This window comes from Protopterus annectens, chromosome 7.part0 (assembly GCF_019279795.1).
Source record: "Protopterus annectens isolate FY-2018-M chromosome 7.part0, PAN1.0, whole genome shotgun sequence".
NCBI classification, from domain to species: domain Eukaryota; kingdom Metazoa; phylum Chordata; order Ceratodontiformes; family Protopteridae; genus Protopterus; species Protopterus annectens.
The window spans coordinates 1,158,865,350-1,158,884,899 of record NC_056739.1 but is presented as its reverse complement, the minus strand read 5'-3'; the positions used below and the strand labels follow the sequence as shown (position 1 = coordinate 1,158,884,899).

Sequence of the window (19,550 nt, the reverse complement as noted above, 5' to 3'; positions counted from 1 at the left end):
GAGGAGTCCGTAAGGGAAGTTATGAGGCTTGTGTTTTGCTAAAAGTATTAAAACCACTCAGACAAAATCCCAGCTCTACAACATCTAAATCACCCTCACAACACTACTAGAACCTTAAGATCTGGCACCCAAAATCACCTACAGGTCACCAAATTTAACAATGAGGCAGGAAAAATCTGTCTACAGCCACTCTATCTCTAAACTCTGGAACTCCCTTCCTACCCACTTAACATCCAACAACTCCACCACTCAATTTAAGAAACTCCTTAAAACTCACTTCATGAACAACAGGCTTTGCTCCTGTCTCACCCCTGGATAACACTCTAGTATATAGCTAATCTCTCTGCACCACACTAAAATATGCTACCTTCTCAGCCTACCCACAGTCCTAATATTACTACAGGATAGGAAATGTTTTCCGGCATGTTAAGAGAGCATTACTAACTGCTCATCCATTTGTCTAGTAGCCACTGTAATGAATTCCATGTATTGCTCCCTCATAATTATGAATGTGTTTACACTGTCTTACCTGTTGCTCTCATAATTACTCAGAGTGTATACAATATGTATCACTTAGTTTCACAATGTTAGTGTCTGCCTGTAATGAATGTCACAAGTAATGGCTTTTAATGTTAAAAATGAATGTAATTGGAGCTTTTCTCCCCTGGCCTCCGCTGAAAATAGACCTGTATCCAGTCAGACTCCCTTGGTTAACAAATGTAAAATAAAAATAAATAACAAATAGCCCTAGACAGCCTGCAATATTAAGTAACATTCCTGTCAGAAATGTCACACAAAGAAAAACAGCATCACAATCTCACTTTAAAAGAGATTTGTTTAAAATGTTGTAAATCCACTCAGTCATAACAAATAACAATAAATTCAAATCTTACACAAGGAATTAAACATAAACTTAAGAAAATTCCTGTCAGAAATGCCTCACAAACAAAATGGTGCCCAAATTATGATTCAAAGGAAAAAATCTTCAAACTACTCTAAATGTGTTATGACAGCAAATAATTATAGCCCCAAAGAAAAAAAAATATAAAAACAGCATGTTTTCCTATCACATTTTTTAAAAGCTCTCAAACAACGGAAATAACAGTCGAAAATTACTTACAGTTTTGTCAGCATGAGGCAATGAGAGGAATGGCACTAAAATGGCCTTGGTGCAGAAACTCAGTTCAACACTCAGAAATTGAGACAATGCACAATAAAAGGTTTAAAAATCTAACTGCAACTCAGAAAGAATTTAAAATACAGCATAAAAGCTTTACTATAAAATAATTTTTTACATGAAAAAGTAAGCAGAACAGCATAGTATTCTATTCAAAAAAAGATACAAAAAGGCAGAGGGAGCAGGTAAAGCTTTCCATTTTACCTGTTCCAATTTGTTTTCTGTTTGGAGAAATCTGACTGGCCTGGTGTTATTTCTATGTGGCAGATGGACACTTAAATTACCCATGCTGCAAACTTTGTAGTGTTTTCCCCATTGGTTAATTTGTTTACAGAGTGATACTAACACATAAAGAGTTTATCTGTAGTCTTGTCTTTTTTGATAATACTCAAGGCCTGCAAAAACTACAAGCGCTGTTAGTGACACCTTGTTGGTGATCTGACACAGAAGCAAGGAAAGTTATTTCTTTTTCATCTGTGTAGTTGCTTAAACTGATAGACATATTTTCTGTTTTGCATGTTCCATTTTGTTTTCTGTTTTGAGAAATGTGTTTGGCCTGGTGTTTTTCTTCTATGTGGGAGACAGACACTTAAATTACCCAGGCTGCAGATTTCACATTTTTTCCACCGGTTAACTTGTTTCTTGAGTGATACTTAACTAAATTACACAGAGTTTACCTGTGGCCTTTTCTTTTCTGATAAGACTCAATGCCTGTAAAAACTACAAACTGTGTTGCTGACTCACGGCTGTTGTTTTTTCCCACCCACCCTGACATTCCTTGATCTGCTTTTTAAATTTTGTGATTTTTAACCTGCCCACACTTAATGTAAATTGAGCTTTGTAATATTTTCCTCCCTTTCTACACTGCTGTTGATATCTTGAATCTATTTATTTGCCTTTCCTTGTCCTTATTTTGAAAAAAAAAGGTGCATTTTGCCTCTCCTTGCCTGCTCTATTGATTTACTTGCTGTGCATTCACTATCTAGCTAGAGCTAGCTGTTGGATAAAGTAGTGTATTTTTACACTGCAGCAATTTTGTTTACATTAGCAGGACTAACGACATTCCATCTAGTGACTGTGGGTAGTAGCCTGGTCTGTATAGGTTGGGAAAACACACAGAGATGCTTGCATGTAGTTGTTTTAGTGGTCAGATGGCTTAATAACCACTAACAAGTACTTTTACTGAATTACCACACTTTTCTAAGCTGTTTACAAGTACGCTGCTGGTGATGCCTCGAGTTACTTATTGCCTCTCCTTGTGCCTTTCCGTATGGTTACGTTTGTCTATGGTAGCACTGCACTGTGTTTTACATTAATAGGACTGGAAATATTCATCTAGCGGCAGTAGGTGTTTGCCTGGTCTGTCAGTTGGGAAGCACACAAAACAGCTTTAAATGTAGTTGTTTTATTGGCAAGAGTAGACCATTTTTTGTATTTCCATTGATGGTACAAATTCGGCATGTTTGCACGGAGCTGTTCACTGTGCCAGTGCCCTGTACAGACACAAACATCTAGAAGTAAAATTTTCACTTTGAAGCTGCCAATAAAGCAGTAAGTATACAGCAAATACCGTGCACAATTATAAGCTTAGAGCAGCTAGGTGTGCATTGAGTTGCAATACTGTTAAATTTAGTATTCTACAGCCAAGTCAGCCTCCAAACCACTCTCAAAAAGTACCCTTAACAGGCTTCTGTTAACTCCCATATGCCACACCCTTGTAGCTCATCAATTAGGGGACCAGACAACATGGATATGCAGCAACTTTCTCATGTTTACTGATGACCACTAAATCCTTAAAGTAATGGATACAGTATGTGAGAGGTACATATACAACATTATTGGAGGCTAAAGTCTCACACAGAAGCAAACATCAGGTTGTCAAAACCACACACACACTCACACAGCACACAACACTCACATAGATAATAATGTGCCGATGCACTTAAATGCAATCTTAATAAAAAAAAAAAAAAAAACCTCCAAGAATACCCACCAGCAAAGATTATCCTCAGCAAACCTAAGAGCACTCTTCAAAAGCAATAAACATACATACAACTTCAATCAGTGGAGCCGCAAATACAAAGCCCACAAGCAAACACACATCCCAGGACTCTAGTCATAAGGGACTCCACTGTAAGACATAATGTTGTCCCTCTAGCCAGGCTGAACAACACGACAATAACAGTTAGTTGCCTATCTGGAGCCAGGATCTGCCAAATTAAGTATGCACTCAAGTCACTACACCATAGGTACCAGTATGATTTCTTCATAGTCCATGTAGGTGTGAATGAGCTGAGACATACCTCCCTAGATTATATGAAGAGAGATACTATAAATCTTTCTGACTGCGTGTCTCAGGCTGGTATGAGCCTAGCATTGAGCAGCATATTACCTTCACCAAGGATGATGTCACAATACTAACAAAAGACGATTGATTTTAACAACTGGCAGAGTTTCTGGTGTCATTCTGAGGTGATCCAATATTTGTCAGCATGGGAAGACATGGTTAACAAACCATGTTGCTTTGCCAAGGATGGCCGGCACCCATCCCATCTACGCTTTTGAAATGCTGGTTAAAATTTTATTCTCTGCCATAAAGCCTTTTTCAGGCAATGCCAACTGCCAAACCTACCAACACAGCAAAATCAACTCTGAGCTTTGACAGACTGCCGCAGTGTGGGTCACATGACACTACTACCCATATGCTAGTAAGGCAGTGTGCTTGTCAAACATCTTAAGTAACACTGGAATGAATGAAAATTGTTAAAAAGAAAACATTTACACTGTATGATAATAATGGAAACCATTATCACTGTGTGTTTTCTATTAAAGTATGCATGTATGCAAGTTCACTGTTTTAATAAACATGTTAAAAATAGAGTCTTAGGACCCTGTGATTTTGTGAAAAACAAATGGCATATATACTCCACATTCTTTGCCTGCTCACAGTAACTTTGAAACTTCTGTCTCATGACATTAATATTTGGGTTTTCTTCGTTTCAATACTCAACTGCATCAGAAAGTTTCAGGGCTTCTTTACCTATGACATACACATATGCAGTACAATGTAGCTTTTCAGATATTCAGCTCATGCTGAGCAGTAAAATGAATTTCTGGATCCACAACTTCCAGTTCTTAAACACTAATTCTTAATTACTATTAAGGGAAAGGTTTTCTAGTGGCTGCAGTTGCACAATTTTTCAGTGACTGATAAAATAACTTACTGCAATTACCTACGGCACAAATTAAGTTTTGGTTATTCAAGATGGCTCAAATAACAGCATGCGGCCATCTTTATCAGCATATATGTCAGACTATGAACAGATAACGAACACTAGATTACACGATTCACAGTCTCAATTTTGACACAAGCTCAAGAAATAACTTTCTCAAAACTACATATCTAACCTCCATTTCTGTTTGAAGAAATGCCTGGATGAGTCCAGAAAATGTGTATGCTACATCTGACTGATGAAATAGGCAGGCAGGAAATGGTCCTAAATAAAATAAAATATATATGTTAGTAGCAATGGTACTTCACTCCAACCACATTCTGATGTGCATTGTGGTATTTAGAAGCAAGTCATGACATAATAAAGAACTTGCTTAAACTCAAAAACAAACTGTCTTACCATAAACTGTTTTCTTCAATGCTTTCATCATCCAGGCTTCATCAGAAAAACAGACACTTCTATCAAACACCAACTTTAAAGACTTAAAACCAGGTTTGAATGACAGAGTGAACATAAAATCTTTCTTGGTTAATAAAAAATTGACTATTTAATTTTTATACACTAATGTTTTACTATAATTGATTTTTATAATCACTTTTAATAGGAGTCATTTAAAATTGTTATAAATTGTTCCAGTGTTTAATTAACTGATTAATTAAAGGTAAAGGAGTGGCTTATTGCTGGGTTTTAAGCATTTAAAGTTGGTGTTTGATTAAAGTGTTTGTTTTTCTGATGAAGTCTGGATGATGAAAGTGTTGAATAAAACAGTGTATGCTAAGACACTTTGTTCGTTCTTCTGTTAGCTGCCAGTGTTTTTTTTTATTTTAGTCTTTTGTGTATGCTGTTTTTTGGGGGGGGGGATTTCTTGTTTGTGGTTTTGAAACATGCTTAAAATCACTTGCATACATTTCTTAATGACGTAGCTCTCAAAATCCTGATCCGAAGTGTTGTAAGGGTAGCAGCAAATGAGGCACCCACTCCAAGCACAAGATTTTGGGGGTGAAAATTAGCAGATGCTGACTGGTGCTGCATTTGCAGTCAGGGCTGAAGCACTACTGTTTCAGCACTTTGTGTATGATATTCAGAAAAGTATGCATCAACCAGGTTTTTATATCTGAAGCAAGAGGATTGCTACAATTATTCAGAAACAATTTTTTGAACCAGAGAGCTTGGAGGATTTTTTTGTGTTCCTAAATGGGGAGCTGTACCAGGTGCCATACAATCCAGTTATGGCTCTGTTAGTAATGTCTAAAGGGACTTCATCCAACAACTACAAAAATCTGTAATAAGCTACATGGAAATGAGTAGTCAAATGTATCTATATAAAATCTAATGGTGAAATTGTTAGCCATCCAGCTGATGCTGCTGAGCTGACTAAGCGACTCTTTAATGCAGTCATTAATTCCATGGAATGATTAGCAGTTTCTAGCCTTTGATGTTCTTTCTCAAATCCAAGAGAAGACCAAGATTATTATGATAATACTGTCAACACTTTGGGGCAACTGCATCTACCTGGAGGGATAAACTTCATTTCTTGAACACACATGCAGTTTTGGGTGTTTTTTCCCAACTTAAAAGGGGGTGAAGATCTGAAAACTCTTATGCGTTTCCACTGAAGCACAAATTCTTGAAAATGTGACACGGGTTCAGATGGAGATGAGAAGAAGCAAATGCATAAAAGATCAGCCTGCCAACCATAGCATTAGTGTGCATTTTAAATAAAAGTTGTAAAGAGACAGTCAAAAAGACTGTTTTGTATCATAGGTGGGACCAATAGCTTTCTATCATAATGGCTACTCTGTCCATACTATCATGGAATGTAAATGGCCTTGCAGATATAGCCAAATGCAAAAAATATTGAATTATATTAAGAAACGAACGGCATAAATTAAAATGCTGCAGAAGATACATTTAGATAGAAATGAGCATGTGAATTGACAAAAAAGGATTTCAGGGTGGATAATCAGCAGAATCTCTGGGGGACGAAGAAAAAGGGGAATAATACTTATCGATAGGGGGCCTCTAATACTGACGGAAGAGGAAAACAAAAAGACAATAATGGCAGTTTGGTGGTAGTAAGGGGTTATTGTCAAGGGTGGAGGATTACAATGGTGTGTACTTACAGTTCATGAAAAACTGCTTTTATGGAAATTAAGACACTTTTGAGAAAATAGCCAGCTTACAGCAGGGAATATTACTTAAGGGTGAGGACAGAAACTTGATTTGCAATAGTAAAGATGTCTTGTGGGGACCTAGAAGGAAATATTTAACAAAACAGGGTACATTTCTTAACAAATATATGACAATATTTGGTTTGGAAGATACAAATTTAATAGTAGGAACTCAAGAGAGAACTCACATATCCTCAAGGTACACTAACTGGGCTAGACTTGATAGAAATGATATTTCACAGGATCATGTGTATTGAAATGAATTCTCTAACACACATCCAATATCTATTTCAGATCATGCACTGATGAAAACTAAGATAAAGACACAAAGTAATGAAGTAAAAATGAGACACCACCGCTTTCCTATTTACTTGTTCAAAATGAAATTACTCTAGATTTATAATGAAAAAAAATGCCTTCGGAAGAGAAAACTAGTGAGTGGGATAAAATGAAAATTGAAGTTTAAAATAGGGTAGAAATAAAAAAATATATATAAGTGTATTTGGGAAATGCATATTAGTACAGAAAGACTGATGTTAAGCAATTAACTATTCCAGAGGATCATAGGAACTTACTAGGCTACTGGTCCTGAGGCCTTTACAAGCCTAGCCAAGAACTTAGCTCATGTTCTGACACGTCAGAACCCGATACTCCTATCCAGCAGGGATAAAGGTGGAATCCCAGGGGGTGTATTTTCTGTTCCCCATCCAGTTATCCAGGTTGTGCTAAAAAGGGTTAATGAGGTACTCTGCTTGACGTGGAGAATGAGTCTATTCCAGAGAAGGAAGAGTCTCTGTGACACAAATCTGTCCTGCCAACAAGTCCTACTGATATCACAGACCAGGCTGAGTTTGTACGTGTGGGTTACTCAAGTGGAGCTTGAGTTGCAGATATGCAGCAGTACAAGACAAATCACAGAATTTTCAAAAACCACCCGGACAGGAGTCCAAAAAAGAGGACATGTCCGGGGAAACACGGACATATGGTAACCTTACCAAGGACTGATGCAGTACAAGCAAATAGAAAGGCATAGTGGAGTGCTAAGTGAAAGATCACCTCTGGTAGAGTTTTTAGTTAAGTCTAGAACAGAAGCAGCTTTTAAGAAAGGTATGTATATTGGCAGGGTATATTACATTTTGCATGACAACTCTAAAAATCAATCAGAGGAAGTTAGAAAATACCAGGAAGATAGACTAGAAAGGCAGTTTAGAAAGAACAATGACAGGACAACTGTGCATCACCCAATTAAGCAAAAAAGTCCAAAAAGCCTTTGATTTTTGCTTGAAGTGTTTGCATATGCATTTTTATACGTTATACAGACTTAAGATAATTTTTCTCAGGGAGACGCAGCAAATGCTGGAGGTGTAAATGGTGAATGGAGAGAGCGCTGAAAACTTTTTCTGGGAGTGTAACCATTTGGCAGATTTTGAAAATATACTAAAGAGTATTCTGTCAGAAATGCTGGGGGTACAAATGGCAAACTAAATTATTCTTTTACACTATGATAGGATCTGAATTAACCAGACATTGTAAGGCCTTACTAAGCTTAATGCTGTTGGCTGCCAAAAAGCAATTACAAGAAAATGGAAATCAAACTTTAACCAACTGAAACTGAAGTACTGAATATTGTAAAAGAATCAGAAGAAATGGAAGGTGGATCTTTAGAATAGGGAAGGACCACTTTACATAGAATTAAATAGAATTTGCTGGAATAATATAAGCAGAATAATGTTTGGGAGGAGGAATTAAGTTTAACAGAAGGCAGGAATTAAGCAATGTATGCAAAATAGTGAACTACATTTCCAATTCATCTTTAGAACTTGGTTGTTTTCCACATGACCAGAAGACAGTTCTCGTTCCTGTATTTAAGAAAGGAGAGAACAGTCTGTTGAAAATCATCCCATATATATCCTGTTCCCAACTACTGTCAGTCACCTGAGTGAATAATTACAGGTTTAAAACAATTAGGAAGTTTTCAGTATTGCATATGTAAGCAACACTCCATGCTTACTGCCAAGATAACACCGAATAAATAAATCATATTTATTTAACATATGTTTACTGGGAAAGTCCGACTTGGAACAGAGCCAATTTTCAGCAGAGGCTCGGGGAGAAACACTCCAGATGCATGTGTTTGTAATGGATCACCTAGAGGAAGCACACGAACGCAGGGAGGACATGAAGACTCCACACAGAAGACATCCCAGCCAAGAATCAAACCAGGGAACCTCTTGCTGTGATGTGACAACGCCACCACTGTGCTACTTATGCCTTGTCTACTGGTTAGAATTGCTTCTAGAATCTATAGAAACCTACTGTTGAGATAGTTCGTGGGGATATTGTCACTTAACTATCTAATGTAGATGACGGTAGAGATTATACTTCTAACAGGCAATGATTCAACAGAACAGGTTACTACTACTTAAATGTTCTGTTCTTTCACAGAGGAGTGTGCCGCTGCTGTATAATCAGCTCCTTTTTCAATAATAATGAATATTCTGAAAGATGTCATGTTTATCAGTTTACACAGGTTATATTTTTTAAACATCATTATTAAATTATCACTTAAAACACAGGCACACACATTAATGAAAAAAGAAAACAAACCATACCATTTTTTCTTGCATTATACACTGTACATATGTTTTCCTTTTTTATAGCTGCAATTCAATCCGTTACATAAATTGAACAATTTCTGTCTTCTCTTAAACCTCACTCCTCATCCTGAACATTATTCTGGTGTAATGTTCCCACAAATTCCATCATTTTCTATGTAAATTGCTCCTTCCCATTCTTTTAACTCTTTAGCAGTATTAAATACTTCAATTACAGTTGGTTTACATTTTTGTTTTCCATTTTCTAACAACTTATTTTTGGCAGCCAAAAGTGATAAAGGGGAAGAGAACAATGTTCATCGTGTTTCACTGTTGCAGTCATGACTGTAGGGTTCTCCCCTGCCGGCAGGCAGTCCTCGGTCAGCCAGAATCCCCAATCCTGCCTGTTTCCTCTGTTTAAAAGCAGCTTACCTTAATTCTTGCCTCTGATCCTTCATATATACTCCTAATTAACCCTATTAGAGTAACAGGGAATGAAAATGCTTCCATATTCCTACTCATAAAATCCCAGCTTACTCTACTGAATGTTTTCACTGCATCAAGACCCACCAACAACAGTGGTTATTTTCTTACTTTCGACTTCCCTCTGGATCATCATTGTTTTATTAATGTTGCCAAATGTTTGCTTCCCCAACATAAAACCATGCTGATGTACATCTATCAAATTTTTCAAAACTTTTGCTTTTCTCTTAGCTGGTTTACCCATAAACACTTATAATCATGGTTTAAATTTGAAATTGGTCTATATGCAGCTGGGTCTGACGGGTCTTGACCTGCTTTGTGTAATATGGCCACCACAGCTTTCTTCTAAGATGCCGGTTCTTCCCCACTTTTTAGAATACTACTAAGCAATACCTTCCAGATCTTCAGCACTTTCTTCCTTCCTAATTCCAAAGCTTCCATAGAAATACCATCTGTACCTGCAGACTTCCCTGTAAACTGATTACAAATCACCATTTTTTTCATCTCCTCCTATCCTAATTAATAGTTATTATGACTCATCTTCCTCTAATCTTGGCATAATTAAGTTTTCCACAAATATTTTAATTTGTGCTTTTTCGTGTTTTCCACAAGATTATACTGTTCTGTTTTCAGCTAACAAGCACAAAATAGTTAGGATAAGAACTATGCAGGACATTTTTTAAGATCTGTAAAAATGGGCATCAATGTTTATAATGCAAATGAATTTCACTGAAACAAGGGTTATGTCTGTATTTTATGAACCACCTGCTGACCTATCACTTGACTGCAATTCACAAACTACTGAATGGGCTAACTGTTTTGTTTACTTAGGGATTATGATGGATGTTACATTGTGTTATAAAAAAGCTTACATATCACATGTGATCTTTGATTTCTCAGAAGTTAGCTTTCTTACATTAAATTAAGAAATGTATTGACAGTGAAACAGAAAAAAATTAAGTAACATTCCACTTTTGTTTCTGGTGTTGATTTACTATTTTACTTTGCATATTGTAAGACTTATCTTAACCAAGATATAGTTTTGTACTGTACCATCTTATGTTTTGTGACCAATAAAGTATATTTTACATACCTCTGTAATAAATGTATTGCTTACAGTGCTTTGCTTCTTGATCAGCATATCATTTATTTAAGCTAAATTATATGTGCCATCTTAAAACCTCCAGTTCTGTATTACAGGTTTATAAGGCATCTACTTTACAAAACATGAAGTATAGCTGTTACATGGAATGTTCCTCTCTTTAGTAACAGCAAAGCCAATTCCAAAAGTCTACTGCTTTTTTATTCTACTGTTAGTAGAAAACAAAACAGCTATCTTCTGTACCATTAACACTTCGTATATCGGTGTTTGAGGAAAACCTTTGAAAAATGAGTTTATTGTAACTGTTTTGAATGTTTACGTCTTCTTGTAATCAATGTACTCAAGTCACTGCTACCCTGACAATAAAAAATGAATACTGAAAACGTATTTCCTGTAGTATAAGGAAATAATAATGAACCGTACAGCTTCAAGAAAAATTAGGCATACAAAAATGCCTTGTTATACAATCCCACCTGCAAATAAAGATTTTAAAATTATGTGAATACTATTAGAGAAGATTACCTTGTTCCAACTTCTGCAGTCACGATCCCACCAACCATCTGAGCTGACAGAGCTTGACTGGGAAATGCTGGGTAATTTCTGTGGAACAAGCCAGACGCAAACCAAACCATTCTGGCATCCACTAGTGATTATGTTGGGTTGTAAAAAAGAACAAAACAAAACTCAGTGTGTGTACCTCATTTTCCACATGAAAAAAATGTTAATTTATAATAATATTTCTCTGGCTTACATAATTTCCACAGTGCAACTTATTCAAGCAGCCCTCTTTGATTTCCTTTTTGAAACATAGAGCTAATGCTACAGCACAAGAACAAAAATGATATAATTTGCCCTCCATTCAGTTCACGATATAGTTTTCAAGCATCAAGTCCTTTCTTTCAGACTATTATTCGCTCATCCATCTTATACTAAATGTGAGCAAGTATAAGCCATATGAATATGTAAACGCTACTTTAACCCACAAGGGAAATGTAAAACTGTTGGTTCTGGATATGGCTGGAGACAGTAAGGGCATTTAAAGTGGATATACAACTATGACTAACACTACAAAGAATTAGGACTAACAGCTCACTTTCATGCCTGAAGTCTTCCACAGTGGCCTAACTTATACCAAATACTTTAAAGTGTCACAGAATGGAGGGCAAAACTACTGACAAGAAAAAACAGTCTTCTAGGTTTCTGTGGAATGCTATGCCAAATATGGCATCCCACTGACCTGAACAGCAGATATGATCATCATTTACTAGTTGGCAACTCTACAGGTAAACACTAAAATGATACTACTTAGCACTTTCAAAGGAGATTGCTGTTTGACTGGTAGCCTGTGTCACATTACCTGCCAGCAGAGATTTACTGGTTTTCTGGAAGAAGAAATTTATGCATATGCCATCATTTTGGTGAACATTATTTTACATGCAGATACACAGTACGGATGGGACTACACTTAAGAAAAGTTTGGCTATACCTCCTCTAAATGCCAATGCTCTGTCAACGCAGTAAATGACACATACGTTATTATACTAATTAATAGAAAAAAGACTTATTTGACGGGCAAACTAGCTAGGTTAATCTTTTCCACCGATCACCATTTATCACCTTTTTTTTAGAAGGCCTCATTTCTTGAGGGCTATGACAGCCACCACCAAAAACTTTCCTGGAAATAAAATAAAAAAAAATAACAATGAAGATTTCATAGCTGCAACGCTAGGAAGCAATGCACGTACATACTTGCCTTACAAATGGGGCACTTCAATAGCTGAGGTTGAATGTAGTGACAGCCCACATTCAAGGGGACAAGAGGGTATTACTGATGTAGTAAGAAGGGTGGTTTGGTGCAAGCTTATTTATGTTACAGCTAACATCAGAAGCCCTCCTTCACATAACCTATGGTAACCAGTAAGGCAAAAAGAAAAACAGCCAAAAAAACACCCAAGGGCCTAACTCAGAAGCCTACTTCTGAACTAATGCAGTGGCAAAAAGGTAACTTCAGTTGTCAAAGTCAAGAAAATATTGCTTAGAGAAGTTGTATAATAAAGATGAAGTGGCCACAGTATACGTCTACAGTGGACATATTCCTGAACAAAAGATGGGAGGCAGCTACTCCCCTTGTGGAACGAGCTTTGACTATAACATGTACCAGCAGGTAATTAGCCGCCAGATGAAAATCTAATTGGTAACTGTACGTCCTTCTGTCACTGGAGAGAAGGAGCTAATAGCTAAACTCAGCCACCTGTTTCAGGCAAACCTGAGATAGTGGTGTAAATCCAAGACAAAAAAAGCTCTCACCTGGTGTGTTTCTGCTCCTGTAAAGAAACCAGAGAGATGAACGGATTACTATAGGGAAAATCTGGAAGCCATTTTTTAGAAAGAAATGCAGATTCATATTACAACAACACCCTCTCTGTCAGTCTGTCTGAAAAAGCAGACATCATACACTACTCCTAGGGTCCTCACAAACTCCATGATCCTATGAGCAGAGGTAATGACCATAAGAAAAATACATTTGCCAAGAAGCAAACTTCAAAGCTACTGAGCATAAGGGTTAAAAGGCAGATGGTTGAAGAAATAACTGTGAAGTTCAGGTACCATGGAGAGGAGATGAGAGGAAATTTTTTTCAAAGGAGGACAGAGTTGTAGCAATCCCTTAAGGCACTATCTGACACAGCATTGCTGGGCCACAATCCAACCCTTCCCAGAAGGTCATGACTAGCAGTAATAGCAGAAGTGTACTGTGAGGAGTACCAGAGTCCCAAATCATTTAGCCTGAGATCGGTTACAATTATATGTCAAATGGATGAATGGAATAGCAAAGTCCACTGCTCTACCCAAGCTAAGAACCATTTCCAAATGGAGGCAATAAACTGGCAAACTCAATACCTTCTGAGATGCCAGTCAGAGAAGATCCAAACATCCATGATATCAAGGAGACTACCACAAAAGCCAGACCCTCAGGTGGTAACTGCCGTCTCATCACAATAGACAACCCTTGCTAAGAACAGGTGAATTTCCCATACCATCAAGTACAGGAATACCTGAAGTTACACCCTTTTCAACCACTACTGGACTATAAGAATTAGTTTTTTCTTTATCTTAGGGACGAGTATTTGAATCAGCAAAAATGGTGGGAAAGCATGCAATAATCCACACCTCCCAAATACTCCCATTTTTTTCTGGGATTCTATTGCCTTTTTAACACATTTATGAAATTATCATTTAAGACATGGTGAACATACTTTAACAGAAAGGAAAACAAACCACATTTTTTTCATTTACATACATTATACATCACATACATTTTCTTTCTATCATCAGTCCACCAGTGCATGCATTGCTGAATTCCTGCCTTCCCTTAAACCTCAGTCTTCCTCCTCCTGACAATTTTTTCTGAATGTGTTTTTCCCACAACTTCCAATTATTTATATGTAATTTACCCCTTCCCTTTTCTAAAGATTAATCTTCCAGCTCTTTCATTTCTTTGACAGTTTTCAATATTTCAAGTACAGTTAGTTTAGACTTTAATTTCCATTTTCTATTTTTTTGGCAGTCAACAGAATTAAACTTTGAAAGGCTTTAGTATATCCCAGCAATTCAGATCCTGTTTCTCAAATCAAAAGCAACATGTCATTAGTTACTGCCATTTGCTTACCGAATATTTCTGACAGAGTACTCTTGTAGGGAGTTTTTACAATGTGCCAAATCATTTTAAACTCTCAAAACTTATGTTCCCAATTACCTCTTTCTTCCCTATAACACCTCCAACATTTGCTACCTATCTGAGGAAAAATTCTTTGAAGTCTGCTTGGGATATAAAAATACCTATGCAAGCACTTCCAAATACAAAACAAAATACAGAAAGTTTAGGGTCTTTGCTTGGAAGCCATTTATATTTCCTCATATTTTACAGTCTCTTTTCCCAATCTTTCCTAATCTCCTCTAACTGATTTTTATAGTTAGCATGCAATATTTTATATACCCTATTAATTATCCCTTTTTAACAGCAATTTCAGTTCTAGATTTAATTAAAAACACTACCAGAAAGCAAGCATTTCACTTAAGATTACAGTATCCCCTTCTTTTTGCCTATACTCTGATATCAATTCCTGGAAGGAAAGGCTGCAGTCCAAACATCTTCTTGGCCTCATCCCACTCTATTACCTTTCCCTCTCTAGTTATTTGCTCCCTTTGTATCATGAGGGAGCTAAGGGTGTGCTCTCCAATCCACCAGAAAATTTTTCTTTATCAGACTCCGTGACAACTACAGAGGCAGAAATGGAAGGCCCATTAAAAGTTTAGTGGGAGTTATCCATCAATCCAGAGACTAGACTACAAAGAAGAGGTTAACATGATGTACATTCATGTCATCTCAGAATTCATTGCAAAACCTACACATTCAATCAATTCAAACAATGAAACATCACCATGAACACTGGAGTTCATCAGATTAAGTAGGTGTAGAAATCCAAGCCTGGACCTACACTGCATCCTCATGAAGATTACAAAAGCAAATATGTCCAGCTCTCGTGCCTATGTATGTTATGAGCTGAGGAGTTTCAGATGTCCTCTTCCAATTTATAGAACAGGATTGAGTAGTACTGACATCCTGGGATATGACTTCCCTGGACCCTCAATCCTTTGCTAATACTTTGGGCTTGAGTTTTCATTAAGACAAATTCAGCACTTGCAAGGTTCCACAGGTGTGGTTAGCAATGGGCTTATGTTCAAAAAGGCTAGACCAAGACTTACCTTCAGAAGTTTAGTCATTGTGGCAATGCACCAATTGACAGCCTGAAGCTACATGATGATCATTCACACAAATCATTGCATAAGGAGCTCTCAATCAGATCCCGCCTTCTGAAAGCAAGGTATGTCAGAAGCTTCTCTCTCTCTCATCACTAAGTCAAGCCTCCCTGAGGAAATACAAGGAATGACGGTGTGGATACTGCTTGGCAATCTAATGACCACCAAGATGATTTATATCTATGGACAAAACACTATTTTTTAAAATCATGATTAGAATTGTATGAGAGGCAAAAAGAATCGGTGGACTTTGGGTTATGTTCTTTTCACGTTTAGTAAAAAAATTTTCCTTCTTACAATGAGTGTTTTATTAAAAAAAAAAAAACACCACGTTAGTTTAAATTAAGAGATGGCAGTAAGACATTGCATACATTATATACACAAAAGCAGTATTTGCATTACGTACATTAAATATGGAAAATACTTTGTTTTTGGCAAAACTGGAAATCTACCCTGTTCAAAACTTTAACACAGACTTGAAAAGAAACTATTAACAGCTAAATCAACTTAATGCACAACACAACAGAAAAAACTACTAAGGTAACCCAAAGCAACACTGAAAGTCAATAAAAAAAACACAGCCAGAAAAAAATACTCCAGTTAGGTTACAGATGTCAAACACAACACTAACCCTTCAAACATCAACAAAACTACTTTTTAACAATCTAGTAATAATAATAATACATCTTCCAGCTCAGCACTGGAGGATTTCCTTACTACTTTTACGATCAGCCTTCTTAAGAGCACTGCAGACTACCTGCTGTAAATGAATACATCTCCTCCTTTCTCAGACTACACCCAACACTTTAAAAATGGAAATGGCTCTCTCATTTCTTTGGAGTACAGGGATAAAGCTCTGACTACAACCCAGATAATCCAAACACAAACAGTGGCACAGGCACTGGAATAGCCAAACAGGGAAGGATAGGAGTGAGCAGCCAATGCCAACTAAACAACTGCCACATCTTGCAGAGGCTTACATGCCATTGAAAAAAGCTATGACTGGAATGTGGATTTTAGCCATCCTAAACTAGAGATGATAGCTCTCATTAGCATGCGGCCAGAATCACACACATGCTCATGAAGGACCTAGGAGACCTACAGTGATGCAGGTGCTTACATCAGCCACTGGGGTGGGGGTTAGAGCCTTAACAGAAATACCCCTTTGATTAGATGCTAGCAATGGAATAAAATACCTTTGTGGCTGTTTGGACAATCGTATCTCCAGTCAGCTCTTACCTAGAAACTGATATTAGAGTATAGGCAAAGAGAAACTTATGGGGAGTGCTAAGTCAAGGGCCAGCTCTGGCTGAATTTTTAGTTGAATAATTAGTTTGCCATATAAACTACAATATGACAACTGTAAGAAAAGACTTAGAAGTGACATTGGAAAGGCAATTTACTGAGGAACAACTGGAAAGCATCTGTATGGCTCCCAAGTATGCAACAATGTCCAGAAGATTTAGGATTGCTGCATGGATGTGTCTGCATAGGCATTTTTATACCTCAATCAGGATATGGAAATGTTGTCTTCTTGTAGACAACAAATGATGGAGGTGTGATGGGAAACAGAGAGACAGGTAACTGAACAACACATTTTGTTCGGGATTGCAACAAGTTAGCAGATTTTAAACATTTTTTTATGGAGTACTTCGTCAGAAATGCTGGGAGAGCAAATGGTTGTAACTAATGAAATAATTCTTTTGAGCTGAGCTAAAGGATCACAGAGAGTTCTCTAGACTCAGTAAGGCCCTACTGAGATTAATGTTCTTGGCTGACAGAAAAACAATGATTACAAAATCAAAATATAAACCAGCTCTAGCCGAGGTACTGGATACTGTAAAGGACAAAAAAAAATGAGAGGTGGGATCCTTAGAAAAATGAAGGGGCAAATTACACAGAAATACATGGAATTTGTGGGAAGAATATATATGCAAAATAAGGTTCAGAAAAAGGAGTGAAAGTTGAGAATGACAGAATTTAGTAATGTGTGTAATGTTAAGGGTAAGGTGGTTCACACAGCCTATCTTGATCTTGCCAAGGCTTTTGACACCATCCCCCATTCTGGAATTATATCTAAACTCACTAAACTAGGTATAAATCCCTACATCACAACATGGGTTGCCAAATGGCTCAGTGACAGAACCCACACTGTAAAAGTTGCAGACTCCAAATCTGCCCTCAAAGCAGTGAGAAGTGGAGTACCACAGGGTTCCATCCTGGGACCTCTCCTGTTTGGTATCTACTTCTCTGAAGTACAGGCTAACACAGAAGGCCTCTGGCTAACGAAGTTCGCAGATGACTGCAAACTAGGAGCCATAGTGAAGTCCCCAAATGACATGGACATCCTACAGAAGGGCCTCGCTGAGACAGAAACCTGGTGTCAGAGCCATGGCCTCAAGCTCAATGCCAAAAGGTGCAGTGTCATCCGCTTTGGTAAAAACTCTGTACCCATGAACTACCACACTGGCAGCAATCTACTTAAAACCGAATGTGTGATAAAAGACCTTGGGACCCAGGTGGATAGTAGTCTCTCCTTTGATAGTCACATCGCCACAGTATTCAGGAAGTCCTTCTATGTGGCACACCTCATCATAAAAAAGTTCTCATCCAGGAAAAAAGAGGTCATTGTTCCCCTCTACTTGACACTCATTAGACCCATTATAGAGTACAACGCCCCTTTTGGAATGTACCTTACAAGACATCTGCGGTAGCTGGAAAGGCCACAGAAGTACCTCACAAAGAGGATTACTGGCCACAAACAAATGCCCTACATTGACTGCCTCAAAAAACTCCAGCTTTACTCTGTAGCATATCGCCTACTCCGAGGTGATCTATGCCTAACATATAAAGCTATGTCAAACCCAGAGCTGTTGGACATGCTACACTTAAAGAAATCCCAATCCCTCCGAGCTGCACGCTCTAGGGTCCTAAACCTTGTCACCACAATAAACAGGACATGTTGGAGGGATAGATTTCTGTCCCAGAGACTTCCCATACTCTGAAACAGGCTACCCATCGATGTCAAGCAAAGTTCTTCATTAGCACTCTTCAAGAAAAATCTTAATGAGTGGATGGGAAATAGGAAATACACCCCGGGGATCACTTCTGTGTCTCTGCTCGACATTGGCACAGGAAAATAACTTTCTTGGGTGGCGTAAGCCAGGGAACCTTGTTGGCTAGGCTTACGTAGGCCCTTGGGGCGATAGCCTAGTACCTACCTATGAACCTATGTTGGAGTAAATGAAAATAACTAAAGAAAATATGTACACTGCATGAAAATATTGGAAATATTATGATTTTCCTTTTTATTACTGCAGATATATATTATCTATCTCATGCTTTAAAATGCCATGTTTAATACAGATGTTCAAAAAGGAGGCTGTGTTTTAAATTTGCAGATTATTACTCCAAGCACCATATTTTAGTCTAACCAACGATTACAAGTTCAAGTGGGACTACTGCATTAAAATCTACATTTCCAAGAGAATGATTGCCTGAAGTCATATCTGACAATGGTCCACAAAAGAAAAAACATATTTAGAGCATTTGCATTATTAAGATGTCTGAAATCTTTTCTAGCACCTGAACCAATAGGGAGGGCAGCAATTTGGACAGGAGTGACAAACAGCTGAAGGATCTAAGCCTTACTACGATAGAGCAACTCCATCTTGTTGAATGCTTTAAATGCCTAATTAGGCAGCAAGGTGGCAACATGCTATGGCCTTGGATCCTATGCTGGACAACTGAGTTCATAGAGGAGTTTGTTTTATGATGTTGGGTTACGAACGTGGTCTTTAAAGCCACAGGTTTATAGCAGGCAGTCATCTCTGTGGAAGCCGCAGAAGCTTAGTGCTTTGAGGCTGTGTGTGTTAACACAGACAGGCATATGTATAAGTATGTCATTGTACTTAAGCATACACAGCCTGGAAGCACTGAGCTTCCATGGCTCTCCTGAAGGTAGATGATACC

The 19,550-nt window shown here is 37.6% G+C and overlaps 1 protein-coding gene across 5 annotated transcripts in view; it reads right to left on the bottom strand.

The window, feature by feature from the left end:
- The window catches only part of HERC1 (HECT and RLD domain containing E3 ubiquitin protein ligase family member 1), a 3,987,333-nt gene that overhangs the window by 979,001 nt on the left and 2,988,782 nt on the right, over positions 1-19,550 (bottom strand). For all 5 annotated transcript variants that reach the window (XM_044077739.1, XM_044077741.1, XM_044077740.1 and 2 more), the window contains exon 57: positions 11,283-11,403. In XM_044077739.1, the coding sequence (XP_043933674.1) occupies positions 11,283-11,403 (121 nt within the window). The remainder of the gene's footprint in view (positions 1-11,282; positions 11,404-19,550) is intronic.